General features: G+C 44.4%; 1 protein-coding gene across 1 annotated transcript; it reads left to right on the top strand.

The window, feature by feature from the left end:
* Window positions 1-5,897: 5,897 nt before the first annotated feature.
* On the top strand, window positions 5,898-20,734 carry PPP1R36 (protein phosphatase 1 regulatory subunit 36). The gene is made up of 8 exons (XM_087747092.1): window positions 5,898-5,909; window positions 6,468-6,518; window positions 6,868-7,039; window positions 7,161-7,227; window positions 12,145-12,288; window positions 18,257-18,453; window positions 18,541-18,729; window positions 20,003-20,734. The coding sequence occupies exons 1-6, from the start codon at window positions 5,898-5,900 to the stop codon at window positions 18,318-18,320; spliced, it is 510 nt and encodes a 169-aa protein (XP_087603218.1). The 3' UTR covers window positions 18,321-18,453; window positions 18,541-18,729; window positions 20,003-20,734.
* The last annotated feature ends 1,794 nt before the right edge of the window (window positions 20,735-22,528 follow it).

Below are 22,528 nucleotides of genomic sequence, written 5' to 3'. Positions count from 1 at the left end.
GGCTGACATTTAGCTGCCCCTGGGAAGAGAGGAGGAAATGAATACGGTGGGTATGGAAGACAGAGACTTCACACAACAAGAAGAAACAAGAGGCAGAAAAGAGGTGGATAACTGGGTGGTGAGTCAGTGATATTTTTGTTGAGTTTGTGCGTGTGTTTATTTTCTGGGTGTGATACCCAAATTAAACATTAGATATACCTAAAGAATGGATACATATGCATACTGTTGAGTGTTCTCAGCTACTGGGAGGCACATGGACACACAAACACCACAAGAAACAACATTAAAAGAAGCCTATTAAGGCCGCAAGGTCACTTGTTCAGAATTATGACCATCAGAGCAATCCTATTTCTTCTTTCTTTGTGCTTATGCATCATAACCCAGTTTTTGATTAAACAGTAACAGGTTTTTTAATTTTTTTTTTCTTCTGTTGGGCACCTGCCTCAGTCAGTGCATGCAATGGGCAGCGTACGCTCTAAGAAAGTAATATTTCCCAGTTCAATATACACCTTTACTGTGTGCTGTCCAGCTCCAGCTCTAGAGAAGAATTATCCCTTAGGATGTTGCCTGTGGATCTCATCACCATCACATCTTGAGTGCTTCGCAACATTAAACATTAAGTTTTCACCCCTGAGATGTGTATAATTCCCACAGAGAGAAGGTGATAGAACACCAAAAGCCAAACGCCATCTGTCTATTATTATGGGGTCTTTGACTGGAAATGCCAAGGAACTGGTTTTTCAGACAAATTAGTATTGTACATTTCTTGGACTGTTCAAAGGAGGGTTGCTGTTGGCTTCGGTCACAGCTGTGGGTACCCAGTCCTGCACTTCAGACTGCCATGAAGCCAGGCCATTCGCTCAGAGAGAAAAGAGCACGCAAATAATGGTCATTAGGGTTAAATGCGGGTTGGAGTGATTTGCCTGGCATTCTGTGACTGAAGCCCATATGGAAATCAGTTTCCCACGTAGCCTTCAACTGCTTCAACCATTACGCTTTAATTTCACTTCTTGTAATCTGGCTCACTCATAGCTTCCAACTCCTGCAACAGCTGAAGCAGGGATCCAACAGACACGAATCTCCTTTGCTATACAATGCCAGGCTTTTAATTTTTTTTTTTTCCAGACTGACACCCATTTGGGCCATCAGCACGGGTGGGATGTTTGGTGCTCACCTCTGCACCCTTAGCTCATGAAATACCTGGGCTGAACTGATCTCCTCCAGCAAGCACTTGGTTAGGGGTAGTACAGTGCTGCATCTGAGCATCCCATGTCTCCTGCTCTGGTAACTCAGTCAGTCTCGGGGTTCCCCCTAACACTGTTGTCTCTCCTGGCCCCTGTGCTTGGCCAGAGCCAATTCTGTCCCACTCTCCCCAAATCCCTTCCAGATTTTCTTCATTTTCCCCTAGTTATCTGTCTGCTGCACTGATTCCCAGGCCTTCCCTGCCTGCCTAGCCAGCTCTGTCTTTAGCTCTCAGTCCCAGTCTTTACATTCACAGTCCTTCTCCCTGTAGGTAGTTCTGACTCTTAGTTTCTCCCCATCTTTCATCTGGGCTTTTTGTGCCAATTTGCTCCTAACTCTAGTACAGCCAAAGGCCTGTCTCCCCTGCCTCCTGCACCACGAACGCTAATACAGGTGGCCCTGACTATCTGCAACACGTCCTTTACTTTTCCCAGTTCTTTTGGCACGACTTTTACTGGAGCCAAGATGGGCCGATGGTCTCCTGAGGCTGATGACAGCCCTGCTCTATAAAAATGAGTCGATGAGCCATCAGTTCCATACCTCAACTTTCCCCTGATGGGGAGCCTATTTCTATAGAGCTGCCTGGCTCCCATGGGTGAGATTTGAGGTTGTTCCCAAACCTGCTTCTCTCATCCTCTTAAATATGTAACTTGGCTGCCAAGTCATGGACATGTACTTGGCAGCCGGCAATAGCAACTGGAAACACAACGTACACAATATGATTGTCAAAAAAAAAAAAAAAAAAGAGATGGCTGTAGAGAACAGAGCCAGACCTGAATTTTCAGGCTGATTTGAGATTCTTGCTTAGCTATCCACGGAGTGATTGTGTTTGCATGGCTAAACCTTTACAGAGTACCTACAGGAGAAAAGATGCAGTGTTTGGAAGGCTATGGAAATGGGGGGAAGTTAGGGACAGGTTGTTTTATGGAAATTTTCTTTCCCCGCATTGTATTGTCCATGTGTTCTTCCATGTGGTCATGGACATCTCAGTGCTGCTTTCAGGAGTATTTTCCCTAGTTAGAAACTACTGCAAAAATGAATGATGCCATCTTTAAAAGCTGAAAGCACAGGAAATGTTCCTTTTGTCTTACTGAACTGACGTGTCTAAAAGTCTTAGGTCAGGTGTTTTCATCTCTTCAAAGTACATACTGGCTTAGTGCAGCTGTACTAGCAAAATTTTCCTAAATTGTGGCTGGTTTTCACCTTATAGCTGGCCTGATCTACCCAGAGGTGTGGTGCTCGCCATCCCCTTATCTTTATCTGCATCTCTGCTGGCCCTTCTCTGACTCCACCATGAACTTATGTAAAATACTAACTCAACAGAAAGCTTCTGATTTATTTTTGCTGGATTACTATTTTTGACAGTTTAGGGAGCCACCTTGCCATGGGGACAGACAAGATAAAGAATCAACACAAATATGAATGATGGGAAAACTTTGATGGGAGCAAGAATGCCTCTTCCATCAACAACTGGCTATTAGGCTGGCTTAGCTGTAACGCAAAACCTCACCCTTCATGGAGACTTGACTTCTATTGGCAAAAAGGGCCAATGTCAATATAACTTGTACCAATTTGGGGTGCGATCTAAGCAGTACCAGTTATACACAACACTGTTCCACTGTGAATGATAGTATGAAAGATTTTCTGCTTGCAAAAGCAATGCTTCACAATATCCCAAAGATCAAAACCCCTCCCTCAAAATCATGCCCTTAAGCAACCTGCCTTAACGTACGGGAATTATTTCCAGGGGCAACTTGCAAATCTTGAGCTGATTGCTCACATAGGGAACTAGGTCATGTCACAGGAGACTTGTGACCTGATAGATATACTTTTAAATCTTGTAAAGTCCCAAGCTAAAGTATGTTTAACATTCAGAGGGCTGTACAGACATCAGTGCCCATACCCGAGGGACCGGGTGCAGCTGCCTTCACTGCTGCCAGTCCTGGGCCAGTAACCAGGAAAACCTCTGCTGCTCCCGTCCGCCAAAGAGCACAGTAAGCCCAAATGAGCGGCTGCGGAGATGTGACTGCATGGAAAACACTTAATTTCCCTGTTTGGACTAAAATGTTACCCAGGGAAGCTGTTTAGCAGAGCTGGGAAGGAGCAGAGCGCACAGACCGTGAGTCCCAGTCCACAGCACAGGCTGGAGGGGGATTTGCATGCTGGGATCTGTGGTTCCCGGAGGACAGCGGGCTGTCACCAGGATACTGCCGTCAACAGTGCCTGCCTTGTCCCCTGCGCTCCTGGCGTGTCCCAGGCAAGCGCCATGCTATCTGTGAGTCTCCTCTCCTTCCCTGGCTCCGTCTTGTTGCCGCTGTTCATGTTTCCCTCTGCAGCAGACCCCGGGGGCAACGGGAGGCCCCGTGGGGTGGCCAGGGCAGGGCAGGGCAGGGGGGACCTGTCCCACTGCCCTAGCCAGGGAGCAGGGTGGCCGGGGACAGTCATTCAGCCATCCGTACTAGTGAGAAGCAGCTGAGATGTATTTTGAAGACACAGGAGTGGTATTTTCTCCTTCCTGTGCTGCGTTGGTAGGCCTTGCTCTGCCATACTCCCACCTTTTCTATTTTTCTGGTTTTCTTTCATGGTTCATAATCCCTTGTGTGTAACATGAAGGCATAGCATTTGCATGGCCTTTTTCTTCTGAGAGTTGTAAACCAGTATTAGAAAGCTGGAACAGAAGACTAGAACAGACAAGTTGAAATCACCACTTTTTGTCAAAGGGTTAGGGCCATGGTTTCCTAATAGTCATCTCTGTGGTCTAACCATTGCATGGGCTGCTGGCTGCTGATGTGAAATTATTCTGGTGTCCCGTATCCAGCGCTCTACTACCAAACTACATTGAGCAAGAATTTGTGAGAGCCTTTTGGCTGGCTGGCTGAATGCTACCTGGCAAAAAGTCACAGAAAGCCTTAAAGTTTCACTCGGTTTAAATTTGTAGGCAGAAGGATTTCAGCAATAAGAATAATTTTGCTTTAAAGGTGACCTGCAAATAATAGTTTAGGGCTTGAAAGTCTTTCTTGTTAATTAAGAAAGGACTAATAGATCTTATTTATTTCCAGGGGATTTTTTTGGTATGGATTTTTTAAAAATATATAGATACTGTAAAATGCTGTTACTAGTGGTTTTGTCCAGCGTCCCCTGAAGGGTCTCTCTGGTGTTTATTTAAAGCTCTCAGAATATCAGGGAAGTGCATAACATATTCCATTATTAAACAAAGGTTTCTATTCTCCTGATACTGAGTCTCTACGATTACATAAATATTATAAAAAAACCCAAATAAAAGCAATGTGTTGTTTAATGCATGGCTCCATTTCCATTTCTCAGTCTTTATTGATTCACTGGCAATCAAAGAACTGATGTTCCTTAGCAAACTTTCCATTATTTTTTCATAACCTGAAAGACATAAAAAAGGACAGATACACGTTTTCCTTTCTTATGCTGGCAACCTTTAATCTCCGAGAACTTCTGTTGAAATAACTCACGCACAAACAACATCTGGGTGAAAAGCAGACTGAAGAAAGAGAGAAAGTGGCCCATATGTACAGTGCTTGTTATAAATGCTTTGTTGGGCTAAGAACTTGAGCATAGATTTATGACATGTACTCTATATGCTGTTTTCTTGCAGACGATAAAACTAACTCCAGGCGTGTGGTACTGGAAAGATGATACTAACACACTTGAATTTGCAAGGTAAAAGAATGATGTTTAGTTTCAAATTATGCGGGTTTAGGCCTTGATACAGCAGCTCCAAGTAAGGCAAAGTCAGAGTCTAATATTGTTTTGCCTGAACACCAACTGCAGGACAATTTTTTTTTATTACTTTTAATTTTTGATTGAGACTGAAGCTCCTTAACTGTTGCTCTGTGGCATTTATCCCACCATGGTCATGTAGAAAATCAGAAATATGCATGTACTGCACACTGCTCTCAAGCTGAACCCAGTGCAGAGGGACGGCTAAAAGCATGTGGCGAGTCCTGCCACGTGTCAGAAATGTGCACGGTGCACTGGAGCAGCAGTGCTGGACGCGAGGGCCTATAGGTGTCTATAGGTGGAGGTCCTCAGACTGATGTTCCCTGTTGCCGGTGTTACATATGACCCTGTGCAATGGTGAGCACCGGAGGACTGCAAGCCTTTAGGGAAACCACAGCTCTGCAGGGGACAAAGTGCACGTAACTGTGCTTTGAATTTCTGTGGCAGCTGTGGATTAAGACTTTATCATTTAAACTATTGGGGCAAAAAAACCCAACACCCAAACTGTATCCCCCTGCTCTCTTCCCAAGCGTGGGGCAGGGAGTGTCGTGGAGCGTGGCGGCGGTGGGTCAGTCACACACTCCCTGCTGCTGCCTCCCTGCCCCACCGGGCATTTTCCAAGCCTTTGTCACGGTGGAGCCAGGCTGCTCACCTCTTCCCTGGCTACATGGCTACTGCAGGTGCCTTTCATGGTCTGTGTCTCAGCAGCTCTGGCCAACTTCTCTGCTGGGTTTGGGAACGCTGCTGACTCTGCCCAGTAGCTCTCCAGGGAGAGGAGTGAGCTTCCCAGTGACCTCTGCCTGTCTCTGCCCTCAGTGATCCCAAAGAAAAGCTCTGGAACTGAGCAGTTTACATTTAAAATCTTCCTGAAGCCACTTGAGACACTGATTGCTTGAAGGGTTTACATGGCGCAGTGCGTACGGTCGCAGGAGACAGCGGGAAGACCCCGGGAAGCCCCTTTACTCTTTCCTTCTGTGTTCTTGAAAGCAATGTCTCATGTGGACCTCACCACAACCCATGTGTTTTCTTAGTGTCAGTTAGAGGCCAAAATAGATATGCCTTTGTATTACGGGATGTTGACCTCTTTGCACTGCTGCTAGTAATTTAGATTCATACTACTGCATGCTCATACTCTGTATTTCAGCTCCAGTCCAGCAGCTGAGGAAAACCTTAAGGAAGGAAAAAATGCTCGCTTTCAGGAAATGCGTGTCAAGACATTAAAGAGGTATTTCAATTTGACTAGCCTAGCTCAAAAAGAAACAAGACCATTTGGGTGGGAATATTTTCATCCATTGTCTGAGGATCATGTCTGAACAGAACACGTGAAACGGGAAGCCAGCTGTCATTTCGAGAGGGTGGATGAGTGGTCTGAACATAAAAACAGAGCCAGACATGCCTGGTGTTGAATGCTAGCTCGGGCACTAGCCTGGTATGACTTTGGTAAAGTCATTCAGCATCTTTGTTGCTGTTTCCAGATCTCTCAGAACGAGGTAATAATTCTCATCTACCCTGAAGAGTATTGTGAGGTAATTAATTCATCTGTGTAAGGCACTTCAAAGATTAAAGTATTATTATTACTATTATTAATTTTATAAATTCACAACATGGTACAGCTGACTTTCATCCATTACTTAAAACCTCTTTGATCTAAATAATATAGTCACAATTTACTATATTAGCAACTAAAAGAGCAACTTCAGACGCAACCTTAGAGGTGAAATGTCCTATTTCTCTCAACATCCCCAGCCTGTTTTGTGGTTATAATAGTTGAAAGTTAGTTCAGGATACCTGCCAAGGACATTTCACTGCCTGTCCCTTTGAAACTGAGTGCAATGAAGAGAGTGCATACCAGGTAGATAATCTTAATATTTTCAGACTGGAATTAACGCTGTGTCCTTAAATGTTATGTATTGGTCAACCGCTGGCATCTACCAAGATGATTGCAGTGCAATGCTCCCTGAAAGAAGGCTGGCTGACACAGAAGGAAAATTGCATAGGCTGTCAAAGTGGGTACAACATGAGTATGTGACGTTGGATGATGTCAAATGTGAGTAATTGCTGGTATTTCATATCAGCAAGGCATTGCCCATACAAGTTAGAAACCTATTTCTACTAACACTAGCAATTTTTCTGAGGAAATATTGTTTTTCTCTTCTGTATGTTTTCAGATGCTGCTTTGCTTTTGAAAGAAACAGATGAGTCACATCACATGCTATCATTTGCAGCAGTTATGAGGTATGTCATTTGGAGTATGTTTCAAGAATTATGTGTGTGTAGCTGGTAGCAGAGGGACCAGGGTGTATTAGAAGCAGAACATGAAATATCAGAGGTTTAAAATCTCTCATCTGTGAGGTTCAGTGGGAAAAAATACCAAATGCATGTTGTTCTCGACATGTGCAGAGAAATAATCCTATCACCTGTTTGAAAGCCTTCCACTCTGTTACCTAAAGGAAGGCAAGAACATGGGCTTAAATGTCTGGAGATTGTTATCCATTTTACTCCAAATGCCACGTTAGCCAGCTCATCCGCAACACCGTGTGCACCAGCAGTGCTAACACGACTGGGAATCTGGGCTGCCTTGCTCTGCTGCTGCTGTTCCCGTCAGAGCCACAGGGCTCATTATTTGCTGCTGTCACTTATCACCAGTACTTCTCTATAGGCTAAAAGCGAGGAGGCAGCAGGCGGAGCATTATATCTCAAAGGCGTATCCCTGAGATCACCTGAGCCATGCAGTGGCTTCATTGCCTTTGACTTAGGAAGGTATCTGTAGACCTTGCTGAGCCTTAGCCATACTGTCCTTTCAGAAGGGGAGAGGTGTCCGAGTTGTCCCCCTTTCCCTTTGAACGTGAATGCCACTCTTACAGCATGTTCAGTGCAGAAAACATGCTTCTTGGAAGTATGCCTGGTAATATCCAATTCAATTCACTCTTCGGCATGTTTATTGGACTCTGTTAGCAATTCTCTAAAAGCCTTCGAAGTCTTAATGTGGGGTGGAGCGCTTGCTATGACTAAGTCTCAACAATATAGCTAATATTTGGTATAATATTTGGTATAATGCAGGCCCTTGAGCAGAGACTTTGTTCTTTTTCATAATGGTGGTGTCTATATCTGCAAATCTCCAGACTTCACAGCAACCTTTCCACCTTCCATTTAGGAATGAGAAACTGGATGAGTTTCTCATGGCCCTGCTCTTCTACCTATCTTTTTACCTGGAAAAATTTGCCCTGGAAAAGAAATGCAGCTCCTTGATTTCGTGAGTACAAGACTTTAGGGGTGTAAGTACACAGGGCTTGCCCCAGCAAATCTGGAATCACGTGGCAGTCTTTCATGGCAGAATCAGTGGGATTCTGCATATGAGCAAGGACTGCTTGCTATACTGGCCCAGTCTATATATGGAATACTAAGGAGAAAACCCCCTTGGTCTCACCATTTATGTCTTTCGTCCCCTTGTCCTCTGTGCTCGCCGGGACATAGGCTCTTCTGACTAGGTACAGAGACAGATTTTCTGGGAGGGTTTGAACGCCGCTTTGCCCCAGCCTTGCCCTGAGCAGCGTGCACTGCTGTTCACGTGGCATGGCATCACCGGAGTCTCCCTTTCAAGATCGTGGCTGGATCCAGTCCTGCTGCAATGGGGTCACCAAATAATTTGGCTCCTCAAGGTAATGCTGCAGTTTGAATAAATCATTACTACTACCACCAACGTTACATCTATGTGAGTGCTCTGGATTGAATTACCATCCCTTAATGCCGTTTCCCAGCAATAACTTTAGCATCCAGTCATTTCTGCTTGCAATACAGAGCATCAAATAGTCACAACTGAGTCTGCTGGGTGTTAATTTGTGCTGTGGGTCACATTGCTTTAAGACTTCATTTCTAAATACTTTGCAAAGCAGGTTCAGATGACTCTTAGGTGCTAGAAACATGTTACAACATGAGGACTATATGCTAGGAAAGCAGTTCTCAAGTAAGGGTGTGTGACCACACTTGCTACCTTGCAGAGTGGAAGCGGGGATGCCAGAGGAATAGGTTAGCAGCTGCTGTGTTAGAGGGTTATATGCCTTGGCAGAAAGCGTTACAGAGCTACAAACTATGATTGTAAGAAACATCAGTGATTTTCTGGGGTCTATAATAGTCTCTGAGAATTGATTGACCATTCTCTTAAAACACCTAATGCTTACTTACTTCACAATTCATGAAGCCTGGATATAGAGAGGGGCTGATTTATCTGGATTGAAGAAAAGACTGTTGGAGGATTGCTGGCCTTAAGGAATTGGTTTGTTTTACATCCATAGACTGACAGGTGTTTCTTTCATTGTGCAAGGAATAATTCATAAATAAAGAAAACCATCAGCATAGTTTCATACACAAAGGTCGTAGATTCAGTTGAGGTGCTCTGGGCTGCAGTTTACAAAATGATCCCCTTGCTCTTGGCTGGTAAAGGACAAGGAGGCCACTCCGTGGGCCATGACATCTCCAAATGCCTCATATCATCTACTGGTGTGGCAAATACAGAAACAGACTGAAACGAGGAGGAGTTTGGACCTATTGCAATATAGTTTCCTGGATCAAGGGGACTCTGATTAGTTGATATCAGCTATGAGCACTGGATAAACCCTGCCAGGAGAGACTTTTCAGTGTGTTCTAGAATGCAGTGCTCCCAAAGTGACTCCTGCCTTTCGGTGGGAAGCATATACTGACTTTATGCTTCCCAAAGGGATAGTCTACAATACTGTTTTATTAAGATTCATTACCTCCCCTGAAGGGAAGCGGCTTGCCTGTCAGGATTACCTGCATGCAGTGCAGGTGCATCAGAGAAGCTTAAAGAGACACCGTGCAGAAGCAGAAAGTCAGGATATTGATCTACTGAAGTATAAATACAGAGAAGGAAAGTAAAACGACAAAAGGCAATTTTAGGTCCTATTTAATGTTGAAGTTCATCCTTAATTATTGTAGCATCTTAGCTGACTTGGAGGAGCAGGGAGATATTAATCATGGTGTGAAGAGCTTTCTGGCATTGCATCTTTTCCCTGTTCAAGACCTCTTATTTCCTCTGTTATCCACCTGGTCTAATTCCGAACTTGCTATGTGCCATATTTCAAATCAAATGTAGCAAGGACTGTCTTTTTTCTCCTGTGGAATAAAGTTCTGGAATGGTCTTCCACTAGGAAGCAGTGGGGGCAGGCAAGAAAATGACTTTTTTTCTGAAGATGGAACTCCGTGAGCTTGTGAAAGAGATTTTGTAACTACATAATAGAATCATAATGACATAAAATTACACTTGTGATAAGAATCCTTGGGTTTGTGATATGCTGATGTATTTGAGAGAATGTGAAAGAAGATTGCATAGCCATTTGTTTTCCTATATCTATCCCGCATAAATCCCATGCTCAGGGCTGTTGCTAGTGGCCTGCTTAGGAAGAAAACTCCCTCCCCCTTCTTCCGAGATGTAATTTAGTTGCAGAGGCTTTTTTGCTTTCCTATGTAGTACTGGCTATGTGCCACAAGTAGAGACAGACTGGAGGCAAGACATGCCGGTACCATTTCATGTGTCTCCTTAGTGACACCTATAATTTGCTCCCAGTTAATCTGACAGACAGATTATTTGGAGACTGGGCTTGGTGACCCACCTAGTCCTTTATCAGCCTGATGTTCCTATATGACAGACGCATCCAACGGCTGTGCAGTTCTCGAGCTGCTCTTCCTGTAGACCCTGTGTGATAACCTAGTAACACAGAAAACAAGGCTGGTTTTTCCTGCTCCTAGTTGGTGTGTTTTGGGGTTCCTGCCATTTGGGCTGCCTATAAGAGATGCCTAACAACTCATCTGTTGGGACTACTCTTGTCCACAGGGAGCCAGGCCTGATGGTCTGAATAGTTCCTCAACTGTCTTGAACCTAGGTCATGTAGAAGTACCAGTGTCCACAGTGCCTCAAGAGAACATCTAAGATCGTCCTGGCTTCAGAAGTCGTTGGTTCTGTGAATTAAACTTTCTTTGGAAAAGAAAGTATAGGAACTCTCCTATCAGAGAACGTCAGGATGAATATGGACATATTTGTCTTCTTGTGACTTTGTCTTTTGTTGATGCTGTGCTGATTCCTTGTAAATCCAAGCCTGAGGCTTTCCTGGCTTCTTCTAGGTTCAGGAAGATCTCATAACTAACTTCAAAAACAACCAGCAGTGGGCATGAGGCATTCCCCCACTGGAGACATCTTAGGAGTATTCACCTCTGAAATATGTGACTCTAAGAACAAAAACTCAGCAGTGGTGGATGAGACATGAAGGGAACAAGGGCTATTATTTCTGTCCTGCATTTTCTTTCCCCTTTAGTTTCTGTCTGTTTCTGCTTCCAACCCTTTCATGTCTTTTGAGGAAAACCTGCTGAATTTTATTAGCAATTATCCTTGAGAAGCCCAGAGTAATTGCCCTAATTTATTAAAGGTGGGTAGTGTAGGAAGCTTTAGGGCTGGAGGCCATCAGGGATAGGACAGATAAAACCAACTCTCCTGACCGTGAAAGGAGGCTGGTAACTTTTAGGCTGGCAGCGCTCCCAGGCACCGGCAGACAGCTGGGTGGATTACAGGGGAAGCAGAGGAAATAGAAAGCTCTTTGGTTTGGCATTTCCTTAGTGTTTGATCTGAATTGGTTTAAAATACAGGCTTGTGGTGTCAGCCGTTCCTGTTTAGAGGCGGTCCCAAAAGCACTTCATGTGCCTTTTTGAAGAGGAGTAAGTGCTGTCTCTGAGTGAGCCAGACCCACAGCTCCAGGCTGCCCGGTGACGGAGCCTGTGCCTGGAGATATCTAAATGCACCTGCAGGGCTTTTATGCAGGCTGCAAAAAGGGTTCATAAGCTATGCAGGATCAAAGACAGCAACCTGATGGGCTGTAGGTATGCAGCGTATAAGTTGTGTGGGGCAAGAGAGACTGTCTGGGGCCAAGCCCCGGGCCTGGTGGCCCCACCGGCATTGCTAAGCTGTGCTGGAAGTGTCTGAGCCCAGCCTTGCTGCAGAGGTGTCCCCTGATGGTGGTGTCACGCAGAGCGTTGGTTTATGTGCCTGAAAACCACACTTACTTCTCAGGAACGGTCACTTTTTCTAGCATCCCTTCTGTCCAGAGCACCTTCCCTGAAAACTCTTTTCCCGTCTTGTTTTGACAGGACAATGATAATTTTAGAGAAGAAAGAAAAGGACGATGTGTTGGCGAAGTTAGCGGTGGCCAGGATTCACCTCGCCAAGGTGTACTGTAAGCTTATCGTCGGACGAGGAGGCATGGCACAGCAGTGCCACATGCCTAGAGGAAAGTAAGCCAATCCCTTCTGGGGACTCTCGCTATGTCAAGGGCCACAGCAGCCCAAGGCCAAGTCCTCTGTTGAGTGACACAAGGGAATGCCCAGGGTAATAAAAGTCTTGTGAGCCAAGGAGTCATAGAGGGCTAAGGGACCATGAGACAGAGAAGTGTCCTGATCTCCCTGCAGCTCTGTCTCATCTCATCTCATTACTGACTCCAAAAGTGTTTCTGGTCAGCTGTTGCCAACTGATTTGGCCACAATGAGTTGCAGCAGAGCTCTGGATACCAGACTGGAAAGCTCTAGCCCTGGTATGCGGAAGCCTTGCTAGATATACAGAGCAGGAAACTTTAATGGGTTCAACATGAAAGTCAGCAGGGCAAAAATCGGTGCCAGCCCTGGATCTTACCCCTGCCACTTCCACTTAACTAAATCTTGAAAGCAAATGGTTATGTACCTGCTGGTTGCCACTGATCCCTGCATAAATTTCCTCTTATGCCAAGTCTGAAATAGCATAAGACTAGTCTAGCAAGTGAAGGGAGTAGAGACACGAAGAAGTTGTGCTTGGGCATTGGGAGTGTAGGACTCTTACCTCTGAGCGGGGAAGATGGTGCATGGCTTTTTCAGAGTGGTGGAGACCAACTGCTCTTTAGATGAGGTCCCAGTGATGCACTGAAAGGGGAGAGAAACCTATAGTGGGAATTAAAAAAGAAACTGAAGAAGGCAGGAGAGGATGGGAGGAGGGTGTTTGAAAAGGGAGGACAAGAAAAGCCAAGGGAGGACAAGAAAAGGGGAGTTTTAGCAGGAGATGAAGGTGTTGTGGTTTAACCCTGGCTGGTTTAACCAGAAAATGGTTAGTGGAAGGAGAACATAATGACAGAGAGATCACACACCGTGCTAGTGTTAGGGACTCTTTCCTCAGCCATGTGTGTTCCTGCACAATGTTTCCTTTCCCTGGCAGTAGAAAGGAGCTGGTAGTCCCCACCCTGCACCCCAGTCCCATGGGATCTTCTCGAGCAGTTTTAGGCAAATTTTTTCAGTCAGTTGGTGTAAAACTGCTGCCAGTCCCCCAGAGGAGTCACAAACATTCACCTGCCTTCCTGCAACACAGCTCCGAGCAACCTTGCTCCTGGCTGGGGTGGGGGAACCTGGGTTTCCTTCTAATCAAGAGGAGAAGGTAACCTGTGAAATGATGGAGTCAAAGGGAAGCTGAAACTGCTGTCCCAACAGGGCTTTCATTTCAGTGTGCCCCATCCCACAAGATGCTGGACCCTGAGAATTAAGAACGTGTTCCCTCTGCATCCTGGGACACGGGCATTTCACCAGGCACTCCTGGGAGCAGCCTTCTGTGCCCAGCCCCTGCTCCCAGATTCCTGCTGAGCAGAGGCATCCCCTTAACCTTCTCGCTGCTTGGACAGGGAGAGTCATGGCAGCGTTTCACTATTTCTGTTGGATGGTCCTAATGTCTGTGTTATGAGACTCAATTGGAGGAACCTATTGCAGAAACTAACTTGAATCCAAGAACTGGATGCAGCTGGATAAAACAGCCTGTCGTATACCCAGCTAGTTAGCTCTGCTGCCTCTTCACTCGCTTGTGTTGTCTGGTTGGTGGGAATGTGCAGGGTTGAGGCAAGAAAGAGGTCTGCTGGCAAAAAACCAGCAGCATGGGAGTGAGAGCAGAGAGCTGAAACAAGAAACTATGTTCTTTGATATTTCCATCACAGCGGGGGTTCGAAGCTGGCAGCAGGTTGGGATGTCGGTGTCCAGGCTGGAAAAGAGCTGTGTCTTAAAGCCTTCATGATGTAAGGTGCTGTATCGGTGCTCTCGGTAAGAGAGACCTCACCGAGTTACTCATAGCAGGGTGGCGGTAGCTGACTACAGCTGACTTCAGAGTTAGGCTAATGCTGCGCGTGTTGTAATATATGGCACTTCCCATACCATACTGCAATTATATAAATATAATCTTTTCCAGGCTGACTCAGTTTAGCCTTAAATGTTATCTGGATCCTCCCAGACCATTATATGAACTGCCAAAACCAAGAGCTAAGGGACAGAACTGATTAACACTCATAATTATAAAAGATGGTTAGGAATTTTTTGAGCACACGTGTTTTTGGATGGGAAAGGTCCTTCATCAAAATGGAAACTCTGGTGAGGGTTACTTTTGATGAGGTTTTTTAACCTGAAAAATGATTAGATTAAAAAGCTGAGAAACTATTGATAATATACCACCCCCAGTTTTACTATATTTTCTTATAACCCAACTATGGGTTCATGATGGTGTGGAAGTTTTCGCTTTTCACTCTAATTCACCATAGCAACATTTTAATGAAATCTTATACTATCTTGGTAAACTGCTTTCCCTTCCAGATCTGCCAAATGCCTATGTGTTCATATGAAATTATTGATTCTTCATGTAAAGGTTTTCTCTGAAATTTTAAAAAGGGAGGCTTAGGTGGAGAACATCTTCATCTTAACAATTTACATTATTTGTAAAATGCAGCATTAAAATCCTATCTGGATACTATCCCAGACTGGAATTTGAGAGAGTTCCTCCAGACCTGTTATTTGTGTATGGTAACATTAGCCTTTTGTGCCTCCAACGCCAAGGAAGGAATAGGTGTGTCTGGCTTTCTCCTTTTAAGTCGATGGGGGTTGTGCAACCTTTTTGTAGTGCCAGTTTCCTTATGGGCATTTGTCATAATGGGAAAAATACAGAGTATTCCCAAAGCTGCATGCATCAATGGCACAAACACGGTCGAGCCAGCCCTTACTGATCCTTGAAGCTGGCTTGATCCATGGGCAATTAAAGTCATGGCTGCAGTGGAGGGAGCTGCTAAATGGCACGGGAAGCATTTCTTCCCCATGTGCCCCCACGCACAGCAGTAGTTCTTGTAGATGTCTGAAGCCACTGTCATCTTGCATCCAAACCCCACGCTTACTGCGCTGTCTGCCCTTGGCTGTGCTGTCCTCCTCTTTTATGCATGAACTCATCCCGTCCCCCTCACAGCTCTGAGAAATCAATATTACTATATTACTAGAAGGCATGATGCTTTTTGCACACTCTTTCACGTTTCTTACAAGTCCCGTCCTGAAGCTTGTTGCAAGTTTGATGTTTTCCTGGCCGTTTCTGTATTTTCCTAGGTAATTAGCAACTGTGCCCTAGACATGGGAGGTGCCTCCTAGTTCAACACTTATTTTAGGAAACTTTACTTCAAGCAGGTCTCTTAGCTTAATACCTCACCTGAGGGAAAAAAGCACTGGGAGAAAGAAGGGTGGAGACCCCTGGCCTTATTTGACTCTAATTATTAGCATTATTTTCTGTTGCTGGCCTCCACGTAGGTTTCTCTGCTAAATTAGGTACCGGTTCTAAGACACTGCATGAGCTGTGTAATGTTAAAAGGTGAAGCTGGGTTTCACATTTAGGTTTAAGAAGCTGGGGTCACTTTAGGTTTCTCCACCTCTGGTATTCTGAAGACAGAATACTGTGCTATACCAGAATTCATAAGGAATCAAAAGCATCAGAGCTGTTCTGGGAGTTCTGCTTTGGCAAACAGCCATGCCATGCTTGCAGAGTCAAGCTTCTTTTCCCTTGCACAATATGTGAAGTGTCAGCAGGATTATGGCTGGTGGGAGCCAGATACGGAGATACATGGCCGTCTTGATCAAAAAATCAATAAATAAAAGTCAGAAGATGGTAAATAGAGCTATAGGGCTGAAAGGTAATATCTTCATGGTCTGCTCTGCGTTGATGTTTCTGAGGTGATGGCAGCTGGGGATACCCGAGATGTGTGGAACACTTGATGTTATCAGGAAGATAAGGGACATGTCAGGAGTTAGTGAGTTGATGTGGGGACAGGCTTTCCTGTGCGTCTGGCAGGACCAAGCCAGATCTGTGGGGATCTGTAGGCTAGCAGGGAAAATTTGCTTTTATTTCCATGAGGGTGAGTTGTGCCATCTCCAGGAGAACTGAGTGGCTGCTGGGATGTGTGCGTCACCCTCCACTTTAATGGCCATTTCCATGATGGACAGTCATTTGGCTTTGCGTGAGAATCCTCGGGCTCAAGTGGGTGGCGAGAGCATCTCTCAGGCTTCCACTGGGCAAATTGCTGCTTCTTTAACAAAGGCCCTTTGTCATTCTTGGGCATGTTTTATATTTCTTCTTGGAGATACACCAGGCATCTCCTTCCTGGTTTTCAAGTTTATTGTCTCAGCATCGGACTGGCTTTGTGCCCTCGGTAATTCTGCTCATTGCTCTTCCAGTGATGTCAGGAAGAGTTTTTTTTATTGACTTCAGTGGGAACTGGGTTAGATCAGCGCTGACCACTTTTGAGAGGCCCATGCAGAGAGCTCAGTCTCAATGATAGCGTAGCAGGGGAGTCTCGCCTGCTCATCACATCCAGCTTTGTTCTTCGTCAGATTTAATTAACTGAGCCATACAATATTTTGCATTTTCTCTCTGAGGCAATGCAGAAGTCCTGCCTTTCTCTTGGACAGTGGGTCTCCACATGCTAGTAATGAGGATCTTCCAGTAACAACTTTATTGCTCTGGTAAAATGCCAGCTTGGCATAGCCCCATGAGTCATATTCAATGCTCTGTTCAGAGAACTGAAAGGACGACTGCTGCTATTAATTTTGTGCTCTTGTTCGCTGCCTTAGGAGAAAAACATCATTGCAGAAAGATCAGAACTTCTTTGAGGTAAGAAAGACACAAAGATAAATGGAGAGTGTGACTGAGTGTCAGCCCAGACCCTCCCTGTGCACATCCAAATGCTCCTTTCCTTTTTGGTTCCCCCAGTAGTTTACTTGTAGGGCAGAATACCTAGAATAAAATTTTACCTCTAGGGCCTAGATGTCACTGTAAAATACCATCTCTTTGCCCTTCAGCCCAAGCCTTTTCCCCTTGGAGCCCTCAGCTGGGGAATTTCAGTCCCTCTGTGGCTCTTGGACCCCAGGCAGTTCCCACCACAGCCTAAGGTCCCTCTGGGAAATCTGGTCTATAGGTTTCTTCTCATCGTCGGCCTCATAGTTTCACTCTGTAGGTAACAAATTTTATAGCCTTCTTTTATTTCCATTGCCCTTGGTGACATTTCTAGCTCTTCTGACCTGCAACATACAGCTCCATCAGCCATTTATGAGACTCACTATGTAGCAGGGCTTCAGCAAATTAATACAAAACAGCTGAGCCCAAATTATACTTTGTACTTCATAAACTGGGAAGCCTTTCCTTGAAAGAGGGGAACTGTGCGTTCAATTCCAAGGATACACAGCAGTCCCAGTTATGCCATATTTCCAAGAACAAACTTAGTAGAGATTTGAATTATTGGGAGTTGATTCATCTTATGCTAGGGATCACAAACGTTAAATAGGTGTGAAAAGCTAGATTTTGTTTTTTTAATCAGCAAGCAGACATGCGGAGGTGAGATGCGATGAGTTCATATTTGGTAGCAATATTTTCTGTGATCATAATGCCGTCATTTGGCGTGGGAATCATGAATCATAGGAATCATCTACCTGCAGCTGCCCAAACAATAGATGTCCAGTCAGACCATGCCCTTCGGCTGCCTTGACAGTCAATGCAGAAAAGAGAAGCTCAGCCAGAAGGTGAATTGTTGCCTCTTGAGACAGATTCATGTGATAGGAACCACCACAGAATGACTCATCCCATCAATCTCTTTCCATTGATTATTGAGGGAAACTGGGTGGTGATCTCAGGTTCTCTCCTTAGTTTCTAGCAGCAAGACTAAGCCAAATTGGTCAGAGTTGAGCAAGATGAAATCTGTCTGAGCTAACCCTGTTTCTAGCCTTATCTGTCTGCATACCTCTAAAAAACCAGTCCTTTCCAGTCTTCAATGATGTATGGTAAAGTTTGATGCCAAATGGTTGCTGGCATTTTAGTGGAGTCATGCCAACTTCCACTCTGGGATGCAGTGGGATTCTGGGCCTTTCCCCAGTGAAAAGGGGATCTGTGTTTTCAATTTAGGGCTTCTACAACTTCTGCAGCTATGTGGCTTGGCTTGTGTTCAGACGGAAGCACTTCCAAGTGATTTGGGAAGAAATTGGCAGGCTTCTTTGCTCCGACATGTTCAATCCCGCCTTAAGAGACAGGAGCGATGTTGACTTGCAGAAAGCAGCAGACCAGACTGCTGATGCAAATACAGTGCGATTGCTGTATCTGAGGTACACATTTGATGCACTGGTGAGTCCTTAGGGAACCTGCCCTGTCCGAATACACTGAGGTAACACCTGCATCTGTTTTCTTTCAAGAAAAGCCCATGCCAAGCATCCTTCCATAAACAGCATGGTTCACCAGTGCTCGCCACTGCTCAGCACGCTGCTGCCCTTACTGAAGAACAGCGCTCAATACCTCTCCCAGAACCACTGCTGTCGGGGCAGAGACCCGTGACCCTGCAGCTGTGACGGGCTGCTGGACTTCTCAGAACTGTTCACTACCAAGTAAGGGGCTATTTCTCTGCATAAATACATTTGGTAGTGCTATGAGGAAGGATGTCGGACAGCTAGCTCTTCCTCACCAGGAGAGGGGCCATCGGACTGAGGATTTGGTCTAGGCAGGAGTCAGAGAGGAACAGGAGTGAAGGCAAGACAGGCATGAATGAGCCTGAAACTTGCACAGGTAGTGCTCTTGGTTAACTGATGGCAAAGCTACTGTCCATCGTAGTGCTTTGTTAAAACTGAAAAGTTTTCTGGGGAAAGGAAATATGCTTTAACATAAATTTGAACAGAAGTTAATCAAAACCTCTCAAAATCAAAATGGGATGTTTATTTTTTTTCCCTCTCATGATTCATTCCTATTTCTTATTTCTTCTTGACTGTTAGTTTTTAATAGTGTTCTGATCAAACATCACTGATGTACTGTTTTGACAAAATCATTGTGTAACTACATTGTACTTTTAAAATATAATTTCAATTGTAATAGAAATAGAACCTTTTCTTCTGATTCATGATAAAACCAAAATTTTTCAAGCCTGGGTATGCCATATGAGAGGAATTCCATTTTCCATCCAGCCATGGTTAACAGAAGTATTACTACAGTACTTTTTAATGTAATAACTCATGTAAACAAGACCACTGTAAATCAGTTTTGCTCTGTTGAAGTGTATCTAAGGCTCCCTGTAAGACTTTCCCACATAAGTCTTCTTTTTCAGCCAGGAAATTAGAATTTAAGAGTTGCCTTAATTTGTCTGGACCTTCCAGAGTTCTGGCAATCTAATGAATGCTACAACAGTGTACATGCAAAATCTTTGGAGATATCTACAACACACGACCAGCAAGCCCGGTATTTCTTGAGAGTCTGAAATTTGCTACAGATGCACATGTAATTGTTTTGTGCATGCTTTGGAAGCTGGGTGCATCCTGAGCATCTTGACTTTATAGCTTATGCACGGAGTCATGTAACTCGGATGCCATGGGGCCAACCTTTCCAGAAAGCGCTGAGCTTCGCTTGGACGTATGCAATTCATGTTGTGGGCATACATGCTCCAGACAGAAACATGACATCATGTGCAAGATGCTGAGAGTATGAGCACGGTTGTTTGTTTTTCCCTGGGGGAGAGCAGATATTCTTTGCATAATGTGTTATGCAGAATCCAGCTAAAGGAGGCAAGGTTCCTTTCTGGTTTACCTAGGAAACATTACAAATCTGTCCCCCTTTCTCCTGTTTTCCTTTGCTTCATCGTGTCAAGCAGATTAACACAATGTTTTCTAACAGGGTGGGCATCATTGGAGCTCATTGTAGTGAGTTAAAATCTTTTATGAGCATGCCTGACGGGGTGATGGAGGAGGAGGAGGAGGAAGAACAAGAACAAGAAGAAGAACAAGAACAAGGAAGAATAAGGAGCGTTTTCTCCATCCTGACAAATGACCTCAGTTTGCCACCTCTGAGAAGCCCCCAAAACAGGCTTAGCAGTCAGAGCGCTGTGCTCTCAAGAGCCACGGCAGAAGGTGACTGTAATCAGAGCAACTAGCAGAAGTGGTATCTTCTCATGTTGAGTGGCGTGGTTTCGCATTGCTAAGTAAATCACTTTGAAACTGCAGCTTAAGAAGCCGAACTCATTTGTCAGAGGTGGGGTAGTTTAGCACACAAGGGCCTTGACTGGGTGACTGGAGACCTGGACTGTAATTTCTTCACCTTAATGCCTTCATTGCACCATTTCTGAGAAGATTACTTTACTGACTTATTTTGGGAAGTGCTTTGACACCTGCAGATGAATATGATTATTGATTTTAATGTCAACCCTCTTTTTCTAAAGGGTTAGCAAAGCAACCAGGAGACATGACTTACTAGAGTCTAAAAGTTGCTGAAATTTTGCTTTTAAAGAGAGTTACTCTGGAATCTTTAATATATTGTGTTTACTTCTTTTTTTATTTCCATCATCTCTCATTTTGTTCTCAGATATAGCTAGCCTAATTTATGACTCATTGTGAAATAAGTATAGCAAAGAGAAATGCTGTTACTTAAAATATCTACCAAGTCTTCATTTCATTTTATCTTTTTAATGAGATATATATATATATATTTATTTTTATCATTGATATTACATGATTGGGAAAGCAGATCTTAGATGTTCAAACTTAAAATATGCAGTTGGGATGTCAGTATCTTGAAACAAACTGAATTCATGGTAAGAAATGGTATCATTTTACCTATGAGACTATCTGTACATGCTAATCATTAGCATCAGGTAGAAAATTTAGGATGAAATCCTGACTTTGTCAGAGTCAATAAGAATCAATGAAAAAATAATGGATGATTAAACAGTGAAGAAAACCAAAGAGGTAATATTTTCATCATTGTTAAGAGGAGAAATTTGACACATTAGTGCTGGTTTAGAAGTTTTTGAGCAAAACATATCTATGCTGGATAAAAATAATACAATTTTCCCTTGCAATGTGTTTTGAAAAGTTTTTTAAAGGATGAAATTTTGCAGCACAATTAGGATGAGGAATTTACTTCTTCTGGAGTAATCAATAGTCCAGGGACTAGATCACTTCTGTGGGATGGCCCTGCACTGCCTTATTGAGACAGACACTTGAACTGCAGATTCACAGCTATTATTTAGTCTTTTCACTTAGACTGGCACATGCTACATTAACGCTAAGTAGCATTGTGGCTTAGGCTTGTTTTCCATGTGTCAGGTGAGTCTTTTACATTGGATGAGGCTGTTGTGGCCTGCAATTTCTCTCTCAAGCTTTTCATTAGACATCTGTTCTGGTACAGAGCAAAAATATTTAAAAATAGCCTCTTAGAAATTTTGTGGGATGGAAAACACATATTGTCTCCCAAAGGAGAAGAAATATAAAAGATGTATTTAGAACTGTGTGAGAAACTGCTATATCTTCCTCATATACGTGATGTGGAATGGTACACTCTTCATTCAAAATTAACATTTCTAGGTTATACATTCATTTTAGGCAGGCAGGTTAGTGCTCATATGGTCTGAAAAATGGTGACGAGACCTTGAGATGGTGCTTTAGTTGCAGGTGTCCTGAGAGCTTGGCTGGGCCAAAGCATGTGCAACTGTCTTTCCTGGTTGCATGGGTGACTCCTGGATGGTGCATACCTGGCCGAACACGCAAGAGGCAGTTGTGGTATCACTGCCCTGCAGCAGCATGGTTTCCCTACCAAATGATGGAGCAAGATGTTGGCTAATACCTGGAGTTGAGAGAGGCTACAGCACAGCTTCCTTCTCATCGTCTTGGGAGAAATCTTTCAGTTCCTTCATTAGGAGTCCTCTATATCCTAAAGGGTGGGTACAGCTTTGTCTCTCTAGCTGTGACACTCTGATCTGTGGATTGACATCCCAGTACACAAGTCCTTGCAAAAGTGCCTTGCTTTGTCATGTTCAAGCAAACAAGCATTGTACGGGACCTTAGAAAGAGTATGAGGGAAAAGTGTCCTTGCCACATCAGTCCTGCAGGGCAATGTAGCCTGTGGTATTTGCTAATAACTGGGATTTGTGAAAAGTCCCTGCTGTGCCTGGGGGAGAGATTTCACAGAGTTGCGCAGTTGGCCTGTGGTGGGCCTGGGACGACAGGAGAAGACCGAAGGGTGGAGCACGCACTCACGTAGGCAGCAGAGCTCCTGGAGGCCAACGAGCTTTTTGTGCACTGTCACTTACCTGCAAGGTTTCTGTCACTGCAGAAAGGAAGAAGCACTGAGCAGCTACCGGCGTTGCTGAAAAGCAGTCGATGAGCTACTCGGGCTGAGAGATGATATTCAACGTGCTATGTTTGC

This window comes from Nipponia nippon, unplaced genomic scaffold (assembly GCF_047370975.1).
Source record: "Nipponia nippon isolate SJK-2023a ecotype South Korea unplaced genomic scaffold, ASM4737097v1 scaffold_11, whole genome shotgun sequence".
Classification (NCBI taxonomy): Eukaryota; Metazoa; Chordata; class Aves; order Pelecaniformes; family Threskiornithidae; genus Nipponia; species Nipponia nippon.
Note: the sequence above shows the minus strand (reverse complement) of the source record. Positions and strands in the feature narration are given on the sequence as shown.

What these genes read in the sequence shown, in the direction of transcription:
- PPP1R36 (XM_087747092.1), top strand. An exon ending in TCATTTGCAGCAGTTATGAG is followed by an intron (nt 7,228 to 12,144) that starts GTATGTCATTTG and finishes TTGTTTTGACAG; the next exon opens with GACAATGATAATTTTAGAGA. An exon ending in TGCCACATGCCTAGAGGAAA is followed by an intron (nt 12,289 to 18,256) that starts GTAAGCCAATCC and finishes TTTTCAATTTAG; the next exon opens with GGCTTCTACAACTTCTGCAG.